The sequence below is a fragment of the Rhinolophus ferrumequinum genome, chromosome 6 (genome assembly GCF_004115265.2).
Source record: "Rhinolophus ferrumequinum isolate MPI-CBG mRhiFer1 chromosome 6, mRhiFer1_v1.p, whole genome shotgun sequence".
Classification (NCBI taxonomy): domain Eukaryota; kingdom Metazoa; phylum Chordata; class Mammalia; order Chiroptera; family Rhinolophidae; genus Rhinolophus; species Rhinolophus ferrumequinum.
Window position 1 is genome coordinate 62,207,898 of NC_046289.1, and position 15,174 is coordinate 62,223,071.

General features: G+C 39.4%; 1 protein-coding gene across 1 annotated transcript; it reads left to right on the forward strand.

The window, feature by feature from the left end:
* The first annotated feature begins 135 nt into the window (after positions 1–135).
* CATSPER2 (cation channel sperm associated 2) lies at positions 136–12,431 on the forward strand. Its single transcript, XM_033108555.1, has 13 exons — positions 136–302; positions 774–920; positions 1,421–1,594; positions 1,786–1,854; positions 4,866–5,038; positions 5,656–5,811; positions 6,092–6,216; positions 6,700–6,878; positions 7,087–7,186; positions 7,502–7,558; positions 9,763–9,965; positions 10,328–10,495; positions 11,756–12,431. The coding sequence occupies exons 2-13, from the start codon at positions 776–778 to the stop codon at positions 11,785–11,787; spliced, it is 1,581 nt and encodes a 526-aa protein (XP_032964446.1). The 5' UTR covers positions 136–302; positions 774–775; the 3' UTR covers positions 11,788–12,431.
* Positions 12,432–15,174: the final 2,743 nt, after the last annotated feature.

The window sequence follows — 15,174 nt, forward strand, 5'->3', positions numbered from 1 at the left end:
GATTGGCTGCGCGGCGCCTGCGTCGGGTGGGGCGGGACCAGCTGGTAACTGCCGAGTGGCCGGAGCTCGGGGCGGGGCGGGGCGAAGGAAGCGAGTGCTGGGGCTGCCGGACTGGGACGGGGCCGGGGTCTGTGGTTGGTTGGGCCTGGGGCTAGCCGAAACCTGGGAGCGGGCGGGGCGGAGCTGGAAATGGGGCGCAGTAAGGCGGGGAGGCGACCCTGAGCTGGTTCTGTTCAGGGGGCGCCAGAGCCGGAGGCGGAGTGAAGTCAGGGCTGAGTGGGCGGAAGAGAGCCTGGGCTGAGGTGAGGCCCACAAGCGGGAATTGAGAGAAGGAGCTGGCACCGCAGGGAGGGTTGGGAGGGGACACATTTTCAAAATGCCAGGGCTGTTGCATTTTGTCCAGTTCCTCTTGGTTTTTCTTTCGGAGGCAGCCCCAAGCCCGCCCACTGCCCCACCTCATTGCATTGACTGATTCCCTCAGGTCCAGGTGGTGTCCGAATTCCTCCTTGTCCAGTCCCGGGACTCCTGCCCTTGTGACTGCTACTTTTAATTAGATATGCTGTCACACAAGTGAAGGTGCCTGGCCACTTAGTCAACTGCGCAATATTCTTACAACTCCTATCTCCTTTTGTTTCAAAAAACCTTGAGCCTTGATACAGTGTGTTTATTTGTCTTCTTCAGAGGGGTGGGAGAAGGGGAAGAAAAAACTTCTAATCTTTGCGGCAACTCCAAGAATGAAATGATACTTGATTTTTACATTTTTTTTTTAACAGACATGGCCACTTACCACCCAGCAGGACACATGCAACTGCCCAGAGCTGATGCCATTCGTTCTCGGCTCATTGATACTTTCTCTCTCATCGAGCATCTGCAAGGCTTGAGCCAAGCTGTGCCACGGCACACTATGCGAGAGATACTTGGTCAGCAGTCTGTTTCTTCACTCGGAGAAACTTAAGACTCCCATCCACACCCTCCAAACAGTAGGAAACAGAGAGACAATTTTAAGGAAATTCAGGGGAAATTGATTTGGTTGCTAGTTTGGAGGTTACACCAAACTTGATAAATCAAAGGCTTTATAAATAAAACTCTTTGAATCCAGAACCCATGTCACTCACTTTTAGGCCTTTGATAGCTACTAGCCCTGGCTGACTTGAAAATTTCTACCAAAGACACTTAAAACTTTGAGGGTTGAACCTGTTCCCTTTATTCTTTGGCATGGATAGTATTGATCACAAGCATTACATTAATTCTTACTCCAAAGTAACATTAGTTGCTGTGAGAAAGAGCAGCAAGGCAAGCAAACTGCTCTAGGTGTCCATTATGTAACAGTATCCCTGCCCCCCAATCCTACCTGCTCTGAATATTCCCCCAAAACTTCTCTTTGTATTTACCTACTGTCCCTATTTTATTTTTGGTGTAGATCCTTCCCATCAGAAGAAACTTATGTTGGGAGATCAACACCAGCTTGTGCGCTTCTCCATAAAGCCTCGTCATGTAGAGCGGATTACACATGGCCAGAGACTGATGAGCAGGCTTCAAGTGCGCTGCAGTTATAGGCCACCTCTTTCTTTGTGGGCTGGATGGGTCCTTGAGTGTATCCTTTCATGCCACTCATTTTTATCCCATACCTTTACTGTCTCTCTTGCCACATCATCTGCCTAATGACTTATTTTTCCCTTTCCAAACTCCATTTTCTTTTCATTCTCACTGGTTCTATTCTTGCCCCTATTATTTCACCTGCATGAATCAGAACTCCATTCTGTATGTTTCCTTAAGAGAAAACAGGTCCTCTCTTCACAAACTTCATCATCTTCCTCATCTTTTTTAATACAATTGTACTTATGGTTGAAATAGGTGAGAACTGACGTTGAATGAAAGAGGAAGTAGGTGGGAGTCATTTTTCCTTTAAATTAGTCATTTTACATTTTTAAATGTTATTTGAATTCTGATGGGCATGATTAAGTCTCCTGCAGTAGGATTTGTGCAACTGCTAAGACCTAGGAACATTTTGAAGGACTCTCGAGAGTGTAGTATAACAGATATAAGGTAATCTAGACACTTACAGGTAGGGTGTAAGACTCACAAGCAACTGGAGGTGGGAAGACTAGTTATATTTCTTGTGTCTGTTTAGTCTAAATGTGTTTGAATTAACCTTCTCTGTTAGAGATATTAGTGCCTATCAGTAAGTGATCCAATATTTACATTTTTACAGGTATGTTTAGAAAGGTTATTTAAATACAAATAAGAAAGCTCACAAAGAATGTAAAGTTAGGTACAACTAAGATATTAGATAAGCCAAAAAATGACTTAAAGAATATGACTCTAAAACCAATTATAAATTATATGAAATCTATTAATAATAAAGTAAATCTGGAGAATCAATGAGCTTATTTGATTATTAACTCAAACAAACTGCTCAGAAGGAATAAAGAACGTAAAAGTACTCACTTCCTTGTTTCATCCTCACTGTTTTGGGGAAGTTTCCCACTTTAAAACAGTCTTTTAATGCAATTAGGTCAAATATATTTAAATATACCACAATGTTTGATGTCATTGACTCACTACAGTATACTGTAATATATATTTTGAAGTGTTCTATTTCCTCTGCATATGGGGAGCATTTTGAAGTAAGTCACCCACATTTCCTATTTCTTATATGATAACTGGCATGTATGCGCCTTGTGGGGTTAAGGATATAGTCTTAAGCCTTGGAATAAAATAAATAGCAGTAAATGTATAAGACCCTGGATCTAACGGACAAATCAAAGTAAAATAGCACTAACCATTCTATTTGGTAAACCAGCTGAATATGAAACTTATCACTGTGCCAGAGGATAGGTGATTGCCCAAGTGGGGATTACCTAGCAAATTCATGAACATTGTGTCTTATTCAGTACATTGTCATGGTAGAAAGGCAGGAGGGATAATAATTTGTGACTAACAGATTTCTCTGAACAGACTAAATCATGTGATAAACATGAAAACTTTGTTTAGGCTTTTAAAAAACAATTTTCCAGATCACAAAGAAAGTTGTTATAGATAGGGGAAAAAAGTAGTAATTGACAATGTTTTCTAGATCAAAGCTCCCCAATCTTTTTTGTCTTGTGATTTTGTTTCCCAGTAATACATATATAATCTTGAAAACCTGCTTACGAGTTTTAATTATTTCATTATTTTTATGTGATATAAAGAAGCAAGTTGAAGTAAAAATAATATTTTAGGCTAGCATATTATTAAATATTGTATTTTAGTGCTTATTATATAATTGTAATAATCATATGTGAACAAAGTTTTACTTTTGTCATTTAAAAAATTTAAAAAATTTAAAAATTTTACTTTTGTCATTTTTATGCTATTTTTAAATAAAATATATGATTTGTCTACAAATGAATTTTAATATAACATTAAGTTTGACTTTGGGATCAAATATATTTATTTTGTAATTATATAGTTTTAAATTAATTCAATTTTTTGTTCCTTTTTAAAAATTGAGATATAATTGACATTTAACATTAGTTTCAAGTTTATAATATTATATATGTTAAAAAAATGTGATATATGTTAAAGTATAGATGCAAATTTAATTATGAATTAGGGCATAAAATATAGAAAAATATCAACTTTCACACTGATATTAGTTGCTTATTTTTATAATTTTCATATTTTGTTTCTAACTGAAGAGAGAGAGAAAAGAAAGATCTAGCTCATTTGCAAGGCTTTCTCTGAAAATAATATGTTGCAAGTGTGTATAGCCCTCATTGCTAACAAAAAACTGAGTATAACATCATTATAATATTGTACATTCATTTTTGAGGTTCTAGAGCTATCCTGATGTGCTATATAAAATTTTTGATCAGATGAATGCAATTTAAATAACCTAATGAAAATCATCTTGAGATAAACTTGCAGAATTATTCTTATGCTCTTCATGAAGTTGTATTTCAATATCATTGTTCCTTAATTCCGTTATGGATATAATGAGCCAAAATGTTACTAAAAACAATAACAATTTAAAACTGTGTGTCAAAAATCTACACAGCAGTTTGTGTTGTTCAGGGTGATTATGTTCTTCTGATCTCCATTAACTGCCAAGGGTATCAGTCCTAGTGCATTTGCAGGCTCTTAGATTATTCTGTTTCAAAGGGAAACATATTACATTTTTAGCTTTTAAACCTATTTTGATCTCAATGACTTTTTCAATAGCATAGTATACATCAATTAAATGTATAAAAGAGATGAAGAGGGTTGAAAGAGGAAGGAAATGAGTTAAGGAATAGCAATGAGCAAATAATAGGGTTCTAGAGAAAAAGTATAGGATTCAATTTGCTTTGCAGAACAAAATAAATTTTAGCGAAGAAAGCAAAAGTTTTAAAAGCTAACAAATAAATAACCAACTAATATCTTCTTGTAACTCAATATGCCCTGTGAATCTGGCTTCTTGTTTCTGCATCACTTATAAAGCACTTTACATACCAGGGCCTACATTTTCATTCTATGCTCAAGGCCCATTGCTGCTTTGTGAGGTTTGGGACTGGGTAACATAACAGTATAGCAGCCAGGGTTGGTGGGAGTAAAGAAAGAGATCAATATCTTGGTGTCATTGTGACCCCAGAGTGGGAGGGCAGTGACTTACAACTGTCAGACATATTGATACCAGTGGGAGAGACAAGTCATAGCTATTTTTCATGTATGATTCTGTCCTCCCCTGTATTTCACAGGTTGAAACAACAACAGTGTTAGAGAAACTCAAAGAAAAATGGAACAGCACTGGGCACAATTGTGGTTTATAACAGGTTGTAATCATTGTCTATCGTTCACTTTCCCACTTCTTTAACCTTTATTCATCCTTTGCTCTACTCTCACAGAATTGCTCGAATCTTCAGATCCCAAACTGTTGCCACTGAAGCTGGCTCTGGAGGTGGCAGCTTGGTTCATCTTGCTTATTTTCATCTTGGAAATCCTTCTAATGTGGCTATCCAGCTTTTACCTCTTCTGGAAGAATGCCTGGAATGTTTTTGACTTTGTTGTCACCGTATTGGTAAGAATAGATATCCTGAGGATTAGTTTAGTGCCTGAGGAATGTGCGAGGTGAATCAAAATGACAAGAAAAGTTAAGATAATTAGACCATAGGAAGAAACAAACAGAAATGTACCTAACTTCCTTATTTTGTTGGTTTTTTCCTTTTTTTCCTTCTAAAACTAAAAGTCAGTCATTGCGGGAGTTGTTGGTATTAGGAACAAGGCAGAATCTAACCACAACATTAATCCCAACAATAACATCTACCACTTACTAAGCACTTACTAAATGCCAGGCACTGTTCTAAGTGTTTTACATGTGTTTTCTCATTTGAGCTCCACAACAACCCAATGAGATAGGCGCTATATTTACCCCCTTTTTTTTTTTATGTCTGAGCAAGTTGAAGTACAGTTTAAGTATTAGGTTGCTGTAAAAGTAATTGCGGTTTAAAAGGTTAAAAATAATTGCAAAAACCGCAATTACTTTTACACCAACCTAATAATTTAGCATAGAAAGGCTGACTAGGAAACAATCCTCAGAGAATGTTATTCAAGGGATAACGCCCAAGGAAGTAAGAAGAAGATGAGATAAACAAGAGGCAACCGTGCTTTTACTCATAATCTGTGTGTTTCCCACAGTCCCTGTTTCCTGAGGTTGTGGTGCTGGTAGGGGTAACAGGTCAATCTGTATGGCTCCAGTTGCTGAGGATCTGCCGGGTGCTAAGGTCTCTCAAACTCTTTGCACGATTCCGTCAAGTTCGAGTCATTATTTTGGCCCTGGTCAGGGCTCTCAAGGTGATTTGACTATAGCAGCTAAACCAGGTGGGCAAGGTGGATAAATATGGGGTATTAACATGAACTAAGTCTGGGTGGGCCAAAGAAGGCAATGAAAGACCCGGCCTTTTGTTACTAGATAAGAAAGGGGGCTGGGATCAAGCTGCTGGGGGCTAGAGATGTCTGGGCTCAGGACTGGAAGTGAGGGTTTGGTGGGGGGTTGCCAGGGTGGGCTTGACTGGGCTGTAGGTGGAGATCAGCCTTGTCTGGCCCCACTCTGACTTGAAGTCATGGCCTCTAGAGCATGGCCTTCCTCTTGTTGTTGCTGATGATCTTCTTCTACATTTTTGCTGTGACCGGTGTCTACTTCTTCGAGAATTATACCCGTTCAACTCAGCAGGACCTGAAGTACCGCGTGTTCTTCTCGTAGGCAGGCCTGGGGGAAGCCTGGGTGGGGGGAAGGAATTTGGGCAAGAGACTGGGAAGCTGGTCCCAAGTAGAGTTATACAAAGTTTAATCTATTGTGAGAAATTGGAATAGTACACAGTAAGGAGAGGCAAAGAGAAAGCAAAAGAATAGTGAGTGGTATTTGCTCTGATTTTGAGGATAGCGCAGCTAGTTCCACATTTTCTCTGGGTTTTGCCAATTCAGATACACCCTCATCAACCATCTTTAAATAGCAGTATACTCCAGTGGTTAAGCCCTGGTTTCTATGCCTCAGTTACCTCCTTTAAAAAATAGAAATGAGAGTGTGTGATAAATGAGGTAATGCATTTAAGCACTTAGCACAGCAAACGAAGAAATGCTCTTCTGTGTGAGAATGAAAAAAAAAAAAAGAGTGAGAATGATACTGTTTCTGAGAGGTTTAGATCTTTGTCCTATGTATACACACACCTCCTTTTTCTTTAGGGACGTGCTGAATTCCCTAGTGACAGTGTTCATTCTTTTCACCATGGACCACTGGTATGCGCTGCTTCAGGATACCTGGAAGGTGCCTGAAGTCAGCCGTACCTTCAGCAGCATCTACGTCATCCTTTCGTTGTTACTTGGTTCCATAATCTTTCGAAATATCATAGTAGCCATGATGGGTAAGCATAGAAGAAGTGAAACTTCGTGGATGGTTGGGAAGGAATTAGAGTGGAAGCTAGGATTGATGGATTATGGATAAAGAGAACCTGATGTAGCGGGAGGGCTTGGGGCCTGTGATGGATATTTCACTTGGTTTCTCCCCACCCAAGCCCTCTCCCCATGTGTAGTCACCACCATTTCCCAACTGCTAATGGCCCTTTGGGGCAGTTACTAATTTCCAGCATATCAGGAATGAGCTGAATGAGGAAATGACGCACCTGGAGGTTCAGTACAAAGCCGACATGTTCAAGCGACAGATTATCCAGAGGTCTGCTTCCCCGTTTTCAAACCCAGCTTCAGTTCTCCAAGGTTTCCTGACCCATTCCCGGTTTCTATTCCTTAGCCTCGACCCCATTTTTCCCTTTATGACAGATTTGCCCCAGGACTAGAATTCCCCAGCTCTAGAATATTGCCTGATTCTTTTATCCACTGTTGGGGTTTCCCTACTCTTTTTCACCCCTTTACTAAAATTTGTTCTTGCTCAGTTTTCTTCACTTTATGATCTGAATTGTTTTCTTTTCTCCTTACTGTACTCCTGCTTCAGTAAAACTCTCTTCACTCTTTTGTGTTTTTTGCTTTGCAGGAGACAAAACCTATCCCCTGAGGCACTGAGGTCAAGCCTTAGCAAAATGGATGCCAGGTTAGGAGTGTGTATGTGAACTGGTATGGACACACATGAGGGAAGAGAGGGTAGAAAACCAAAGATGAATATTGGCTTTGAGAGAGAATTCATTCATTCAATAACTATTTATTGTACTGGGTTGAATGGTAGCCCCCCAGAAAAAGATATATCCATGTCCTAACCGCCAGCACCTATGAACGTGACCTTATTTGGAAAAAAGGGCTTTGCAGATGCAATTAAGTATAAGGATGTTGAGATGTGATTGTCCTGGATTATCCAGTTTGGCCCTAAATCCAGTGACAAGGTCCTTATAATAGAGAGAAGAGGAGAAGACATAGAGAACAGGAGAAGGAGCTGTGAAGATGGAGATAGAGATTGGAGTAACGCAAATACAAGCGAAAGGAATGCCAGGCAACTGACTGTCAGAGCTAGAAGAAGCAAGGGACCTTCTCCTCTAGAGCTTCCAGAGGGAGTATGGCCCTGCCAATAGCTTGGTTTCAGATTCTGGATTCCAGAATTGTGAGAGAATACATTTCTGTTGTTTTAATCTACCAAGTTTGTGGTAATTTGTTACAGCAGCCACAGGAGATCAATATATATACCTTCCATGAAACAGATGCTATTCTAGACCCTGTTCAACAATGGACAAGAGAACAGAAGGAGAAATAAGAAATTCATTTATCCATTCAACAAATAATTATTAAATGCTTAGATGCTTGGCATATATCAGTGAACAAAATGGACAATAATGCCTGCTCTCATGATGCGTACATACTAGTAAGGGGAAGAGACAATAAACAATGAACATATTAAATAAATATATTAATATGTTAAAATACGATCAGCATTATGAAAAATAAAAATTAGGACAGGTTAAGGGGGACTGGAGTATAGGATGGGGGTTGCAGAGGGGTTATAATCTTTAAAAAGGTAGTCAGGGTGGCCTCACTGAAAAGGCAACATTTGAAAAAAGACTTGGAGTAGGTGAGCGGATTACTATGTGGATATCTATGGGAAGAGTGTTATAGGCAGAAGGACAGCTATTACAAAGATCCTAAACCAGAAGCTTGCCTGATGTGTTTGAGAAACAGCAAGGAAGCCATTGTGACTGGAGCAAAGTGAGCAGGCGGGAGAATGATAGGAGATGAGATCAGAGAGATAATGGGGACCTGATCCTGCAGGGCTGAGGGGGCCATTACAGGGACTTAAGCTTTGAGTGAAATGGGGAACAGAGCAGAGAAGTGACGAGAAATGACTTACACTTAAGAAGGTTTATGCTGGCTGCTGTATTGATGATAGAATGTAGAAGAACGAGGGAAGGAGCAGAGAGATGAGTTGGGAGGCTGTGCTGCTCTCCAGGCACGAGGTGATGATGACTCAGACAAGAGTGGTACGAGTGAGAAAAGATATATTTTGAAGGAAGGGACAACAGGATTTCTTGAGGATTGGATATGGGGTATGAGAGAAGAGTTAAGCAAAGTTTTGGCCTGAGCGACTGGCAAAATGGATTAGCTGAGATGGAGAAGGCTGTGAGAGAAAGAGGTTTGTTTGGTGGGCAAAGAGTTCAGTTTTGGTTGAATTTGGGGTGTCCATTAGATATTCAAGTGGTGATATGTGAGTAAAATTGTATATACAAGTTTGGATTGAGAAGTGAGGTCCGGACTAGAGGTTTAAATTTGCGTTTAGTAGGCATTTAAACTCAGATGAGATCACCCAAAGGGTGACTGTGGATGGAGAAGATAAAAAACACACAAAAAACAGGAGCTTTGTCACCCCAATAAACTAATTTAAAAAACAAAACAAACAAACAAACAAAAAAACAAGAGCTTAGCCCGGGGGCCCTCTACTATTAAGAAATGGAATCATGGGGGCAAAGGCTATAGTTGTGGTGAAATATGCATAGAGCCATGGAGTAGGGAGCTAAAACTTCACAAAATAAGGTGGGGTGTGGAATGTGGAAGCCTGAGTAAACCAGCACAGAAACTATGTGGTGAGGAGCACTAATAAGGATATAGCACATGGGATAATTGAGCTTGGAAGTGTTTAAGCTCAGATCTGGGGCTTATATATACAATAACTTCAATATACAATGAGCAGTTTGGCCCTCATTGCCTAAAGCCTCAGTTTCAGGGAGTGGCCAGGGCCAGGACCAGAATAATGAAAGAGCTAGCCATATCTCATAAATGTATTTGAAGCAATAAAATTTCCCCTTTCACTTATAGAGATACCAGTCAACAAGGGGAATCTTTGGACTTATCAGGAGCTTTTCAAGAAGAATCTGAAAACAGTGTCACTGAAGAGAGTTCAAGAGCATCTGAGTCAAAAAGAAAAGAGTCCTTGCCAAAAAAGAAAAAGTCCTCATCTTCTTCCTCCTCTTTATCTTCCTTCCTTTCCTCTTCTGAATCCAGATATTTTGACTCTATTGGTAAGCACAGGGTTTCTTCCACTTGAAATTCAGACTCCTCTTCTCTAGGAGATATTCCAATCTTAATAGGAGCTCTCCCATTATATTTTCCCAGTTTTCTCCACCAATCTGATTTTCTGGCCTTAGTTACTTTCTTTGTGCTTCTTCATTTCCCCTGTACTTCTGCTTCGCTTTGGATGAGTGTGGCTGTGGCTGTCTTTGCTTCTTGTAAAAAGCGTCCTCTTGATGATGCACTCTTCTCCCTCCCTGCTTTCTATTTCCTTTTTTCATTCCTGCTTCCCCCAACGCCCCAGAAGGTTTATCAGCTCTTTCCCAACTTCCACAAATCTATATATGTTTTTAAGAAGAATTTCTCCATCCAGGTCAGTTGGACTGGGAGACTCATGTGCACCAGAATCTGCCTGGACTAATGGACATGGATCAGGATGAACGCGTTGTTTGGCCTAGAGATTCACTTTTCCGATATTTTGAGTTGCTAGAAAAGCTTCAGTATAACCTAGAGGAGCGTAAGCGGTTGCAAGAGTTTGCAGGTATGGATTTAGGGCAGACATGGGGACCAGGAGTTAAGTATATTGGAGTAGCACATACAATGGGATAAAGAGGAGGGTGTCCACTAGTTTGCTATCTCAGCCTCTGAATTTCTACCTTACACCTAAAAGAGGCAACTCTTGGGTTTGGCATGCCACATTCTGGGCATATGTCTTGATTTTTTCTAACCTAAAGAGAACCTGGCAATTTTGCTTCTTCAGTAGGGGACACCTAAATCCTCTGAGGTTTGAGAGCTTGTTTTCCAAGGTGTTCCAGTTGTTGGGAATTAAGACAAGGTGGGCTCTTGTTTGATTTGGGTGGCCCACCCCCTTTTGTACGTGTTTCTTCTCTTTGAAGGCCACATTTCAGACCTGAACATTAGGGCTTCAGGCTTGAGATTTGGGGCTTGTATATATAATGACTGACAGCTATGGGGATTAGACAGCAGAAAGCCTACAAATGTCCACTGTCCCCAACCCCCAAAAGCGGTTTTTGAATTATAGACTTCTCTTCCTTTCAGCACCTTCTAGCATCAGCCTAGGCAGAGAGAAGTATGTGATTTAAATAGTAGAGTTTGAGTTAAGTGGAGAACTACCTGGTCAAAATTATTTTCCCCAAGTTTCTCACTTGAAATTTCAGCTCTTAGAGATTAATTTAGATTAATAAATTTTCCCTCTAAAAATAAAAACTGGGAGAGTTAGTGGGTCCTTTTCTACAATTTAATATGGATTAGTGTTATCTTTCTCATACCTAGTTGAAATCAACTCAATGTGAAAATAACAATCTAGGGAAGAGGAATTTGTGTGTGGTGGTCACAGGAGGGTAAGGAGAGGAATTTATAACATTGGAACGTGGAATTTCAAGCAGGATGTCAAAGTCGTTTGGCAAAGCACACATTTGCCTGCTTCAAAATGTTGCCTAAGGTTAATCCTGCACTTTCCAGTTGTCCTCAGTCCTGTTTTTTCACTTGTTCTCTGGAGAGAACAGAGTAAAAGAGAGAAGGTAGCAAAGCAACTTCTTTAATCCTGGTTCATTCAAACTTCTTTAATTCTTTAATTCCTGGTTCTATGGCAAAGAGTATAGACACGTATGGCTTAATTTTTAAAATTTTATTTTTCAGTTACAGTTGACACATAACACATGGCTTAAAGTAAAGTTTGGTAAAAAGTTGTGGGGGGACCCAGAAAAGCAGGGTCTTCAACAAACATTTGTTTGTTCTCCATATACTTAGCTCTCCAGCCTCACGGTCTCTTTCTTTACAGTGCAAGCCCTGATGAACTTTGAAGACAAGTAAAGCCAACAATGGATGGCTTCGATATTTTTGGCAAAAGATAATGAAGGCAGTAGTTGGAAATGGAGAATTCAAAGTATAAATATCTAATAAATACTGCTGATAATTGCTCAGCGGCCTGTCCCTGAAACATAGGGGGTATTGGAAGGTAAAAAGTCAAGCAAAAAACTGAGTTTAGATACCAGTGGTGCCTGTGGTCCTTGGCTTTCTACCCTTTCCACAGCTGCTCAGGCTGATTCTTTCCTTGACTTTGTAGCTATAGTTCCCAGCCTTCCTGCAACTTCTACTTCCTGACTGAATCCTAATTTCACCCTCTCTCCCTGGTGGGTACAGGCCTGTCTGGTTGGGGTGGTTGGGGTAAGGAGATCCTAGGAGCTGTTAGTGTAACTGAGAACTATTGTTTCCATTTCCTACTCGATGAACATTCTCCTGTGCACCATTAACTTTAATCAAACATCATTTTCACCTATTTCTGGGACAAAAGAGAGTCCCTTTATTCCATTTCCTTGCCATTGCTCAGGACAGTGATTCCACTCTGTAGGAGTGTTCAAATCGGTAAGTGTCCCATAGATTTTTAGCATTAGACGGGACCTCAGAGTTAATCTATCTCCCATAGAAACAGGGACAGCTTTTAGAACATCACTGAAAGGGGGATTATCAAGCTGATGCGTAATGTTTTTCTAGTTACTGGGGATTTATTATCTAGAAGGGATCCCATTCCATTGCTGGATGACTTAAGTCTTTAGAAATGTTTATTATTAAAAATTCTATCATTTTTTGAGTGCTTCACTCATACATATCCTCATCCATAAAAAACACTGAATTTTACACTTTGAAATAGTGAAATTTATGTTATGCGATTTATAGCTCAATTTTTAAAACGAAGTAAGTAAAAATTATCCAAAACCAAGAACCAACACTATGTTTCAAAGAAAAGCATTGTTGTCATTTCCCCATAAAATTAGGAACAAAACAAAAAAAAAATTTTTTTTACATGTCAATATGTAATATTGTATTAAATATCCTATCATAAATATGGCATACATATTTGGAAAAAACAAACTACTATTGTTAGACAAAATTTTATACCTAGAAACACCAAAGAAATCAACTAAAATTAGAGATGATAAAGGATTCCCATTAAGTACAAATAGAAGAAAAGAGGGCTGGAGACAGACACCTGGGTAACAGGAACACTTAAGGGAAAGGAGGAGGAAAAGGAGCCGACAAAGAAGCCTGAGAGGGAAGAGCTGGAGTGACAGGAGGTTAATCATTCTAGAGTAATGTCATTAGAGCCAAGATAGAATTTCAAGAAAGAAATGGTCCAGTAAAATCTGGATTGGAGCATCCATTGAACCTAGCATTCAGAATACAATAAACATAATAAAACGGAGTAAAGAAGCATTATTTAGTAAATCTTATATACGCTATCCACAAAGTATATGTTCTTTGAGTAGCTTTACTCAAAGTGTGGTCTGAGGACTGATAGAATTGGCTTCACTTGGTAACTTGTTAGAAGTGCAGAATCTCAGGTCCCATCCTCGGGCCTATTGAATCAGGTGTTAAATATGCACATTAAAGTTTCAGACTGCTTTCTAGGTATTTTTGATGATTGATCCCCTGCTGGCTTTCTTAGCGGAACTTCTCAAATGAACGGTCTATGCATGCTGCGTCGTTTTTTAACTCCTTCCTTAATGAAAAGTATCTGGTTTCAATGCTACTGAATTGGAAGTTTATTCAACAAATATTTGTTGAGTTCCTATGTTCCAGATATTGTTCTAAGCCTTGGAATACATCAGTGAACAAACAAGGCAGAAATCCCTGCCATACTAACTAGTTCATCAGAAGAGCACCAAATAATAACTTCCATGAAGACAGTAATTTTAGTGCCGCTCATTTACCACCTGTGGGGACAGAGCCAAGAGTGCAGTTTCCAGGCTCTCGGCCTCACACGGAAAGGTGCTGGCTCAGGTAGTAAATAGCCATCATCTGTGATTGGATGGCCATCAGCTGTAACCAGTGAGCCATTGGCCACTAATATAACTGCTGTGGCTACGCTAGCAGAAAATGGGGGCTAGCAAGGAGATAATGGCTGAGCTAGCAAGTGCGGATTGCAGTTAGCAGTGGGGTTGGTTGGTTGGCAGAGAAGTGAACAGCAGGTTGCAGATAGTGTGGCTCCTGCTTCCTATGTCTCTAACCTAGCTGCCAGCAAGAATATAGTGGTATGACTCCCCTGTCTATGGCTCCATGGGTGTTCCTTTTTGGCCTTACCATATCCTGCGTTCCTATGTGGGGAGTAGAAGCTGAGACCCCACCTGACACCCCACATGACACCACCCAACCCCCCAAATTATCTTTCTAGCAGCCCAGGCCCATGTGAAATAGCTGCTCAAAAATAAAAACAAACCAAACATTTTCTGACTAAATATTCTAAGGTCTAAGGATCAAGCCATTGTCAATGAATCCATTTCTCCTCTAGCTTCCATTTTATCCTTGCCCAGAGTATCCTTGCTAGAGTTCGCAACACTATTCTTAAGTCAAGGAACAGATTCAAACTCTACACCAGGTAACGCTAAAGGTTCCTCAGGAGCATTTTGGAAGTGAAGTTAGGATTTAGATATTGTGATATAACTACGTTTTTTCACATAACATTTGTATTAAGCTTTATTTTGTAACATAGATTTCCCCTTTGATCTCCAGTTTTTACCTACCTCTTCAAATACCATCCTGGAACTTAACGCAGTGTGTTCTCAGTTTGAAGCAAAAAAAATAGTATTTGTTTTATTATATCATAAATTATATAAAAATAATGCAAGAAGAGAAGAGAAATTTTATAATTACAGTACAGCTTCTACCTACTATATAACCCTAATAACAAACTTTTATTTTTGAATGTTCAACACCGATCACTGGTTATGAATCTATTTTAATTTTTCTTTATTGTAATTTGTCCATATATTATCACTATTCTTTAATATAAAAGTTTTAAATGTTAAAAAATTTTATTCACTTATTTTATTTCTTATTTTATTTCCAAAGCTTTAAAACCTCAGCAAATCCTTATGTCTCATTCCACCTCATTTCTTGAGAAGGGTTCTGGTCAGGTATTTTGTAGAATGTTCTTCAATTTGGGTTCATCTAATGTTTTCTGTGATTGTATTAAGATTATGAATTTTTAGAATAATACCATGAAGTGAAGTGCTCTTCTTAGCCCATCCTATCGGGAGGTATATGGTAGTGATATATCTTATAATTAGTGATGTTAACCTTGATTCTTTTTTTTTTTTTAAAGATTTTATTGGGGAAGAGGAACAGGACTTTTTTGGGGAACAGTGTGTACTTCCAGGCATTTTTTCTAAGGAAAGTTGTTGTCCTTTCAGTCTTAGTTGT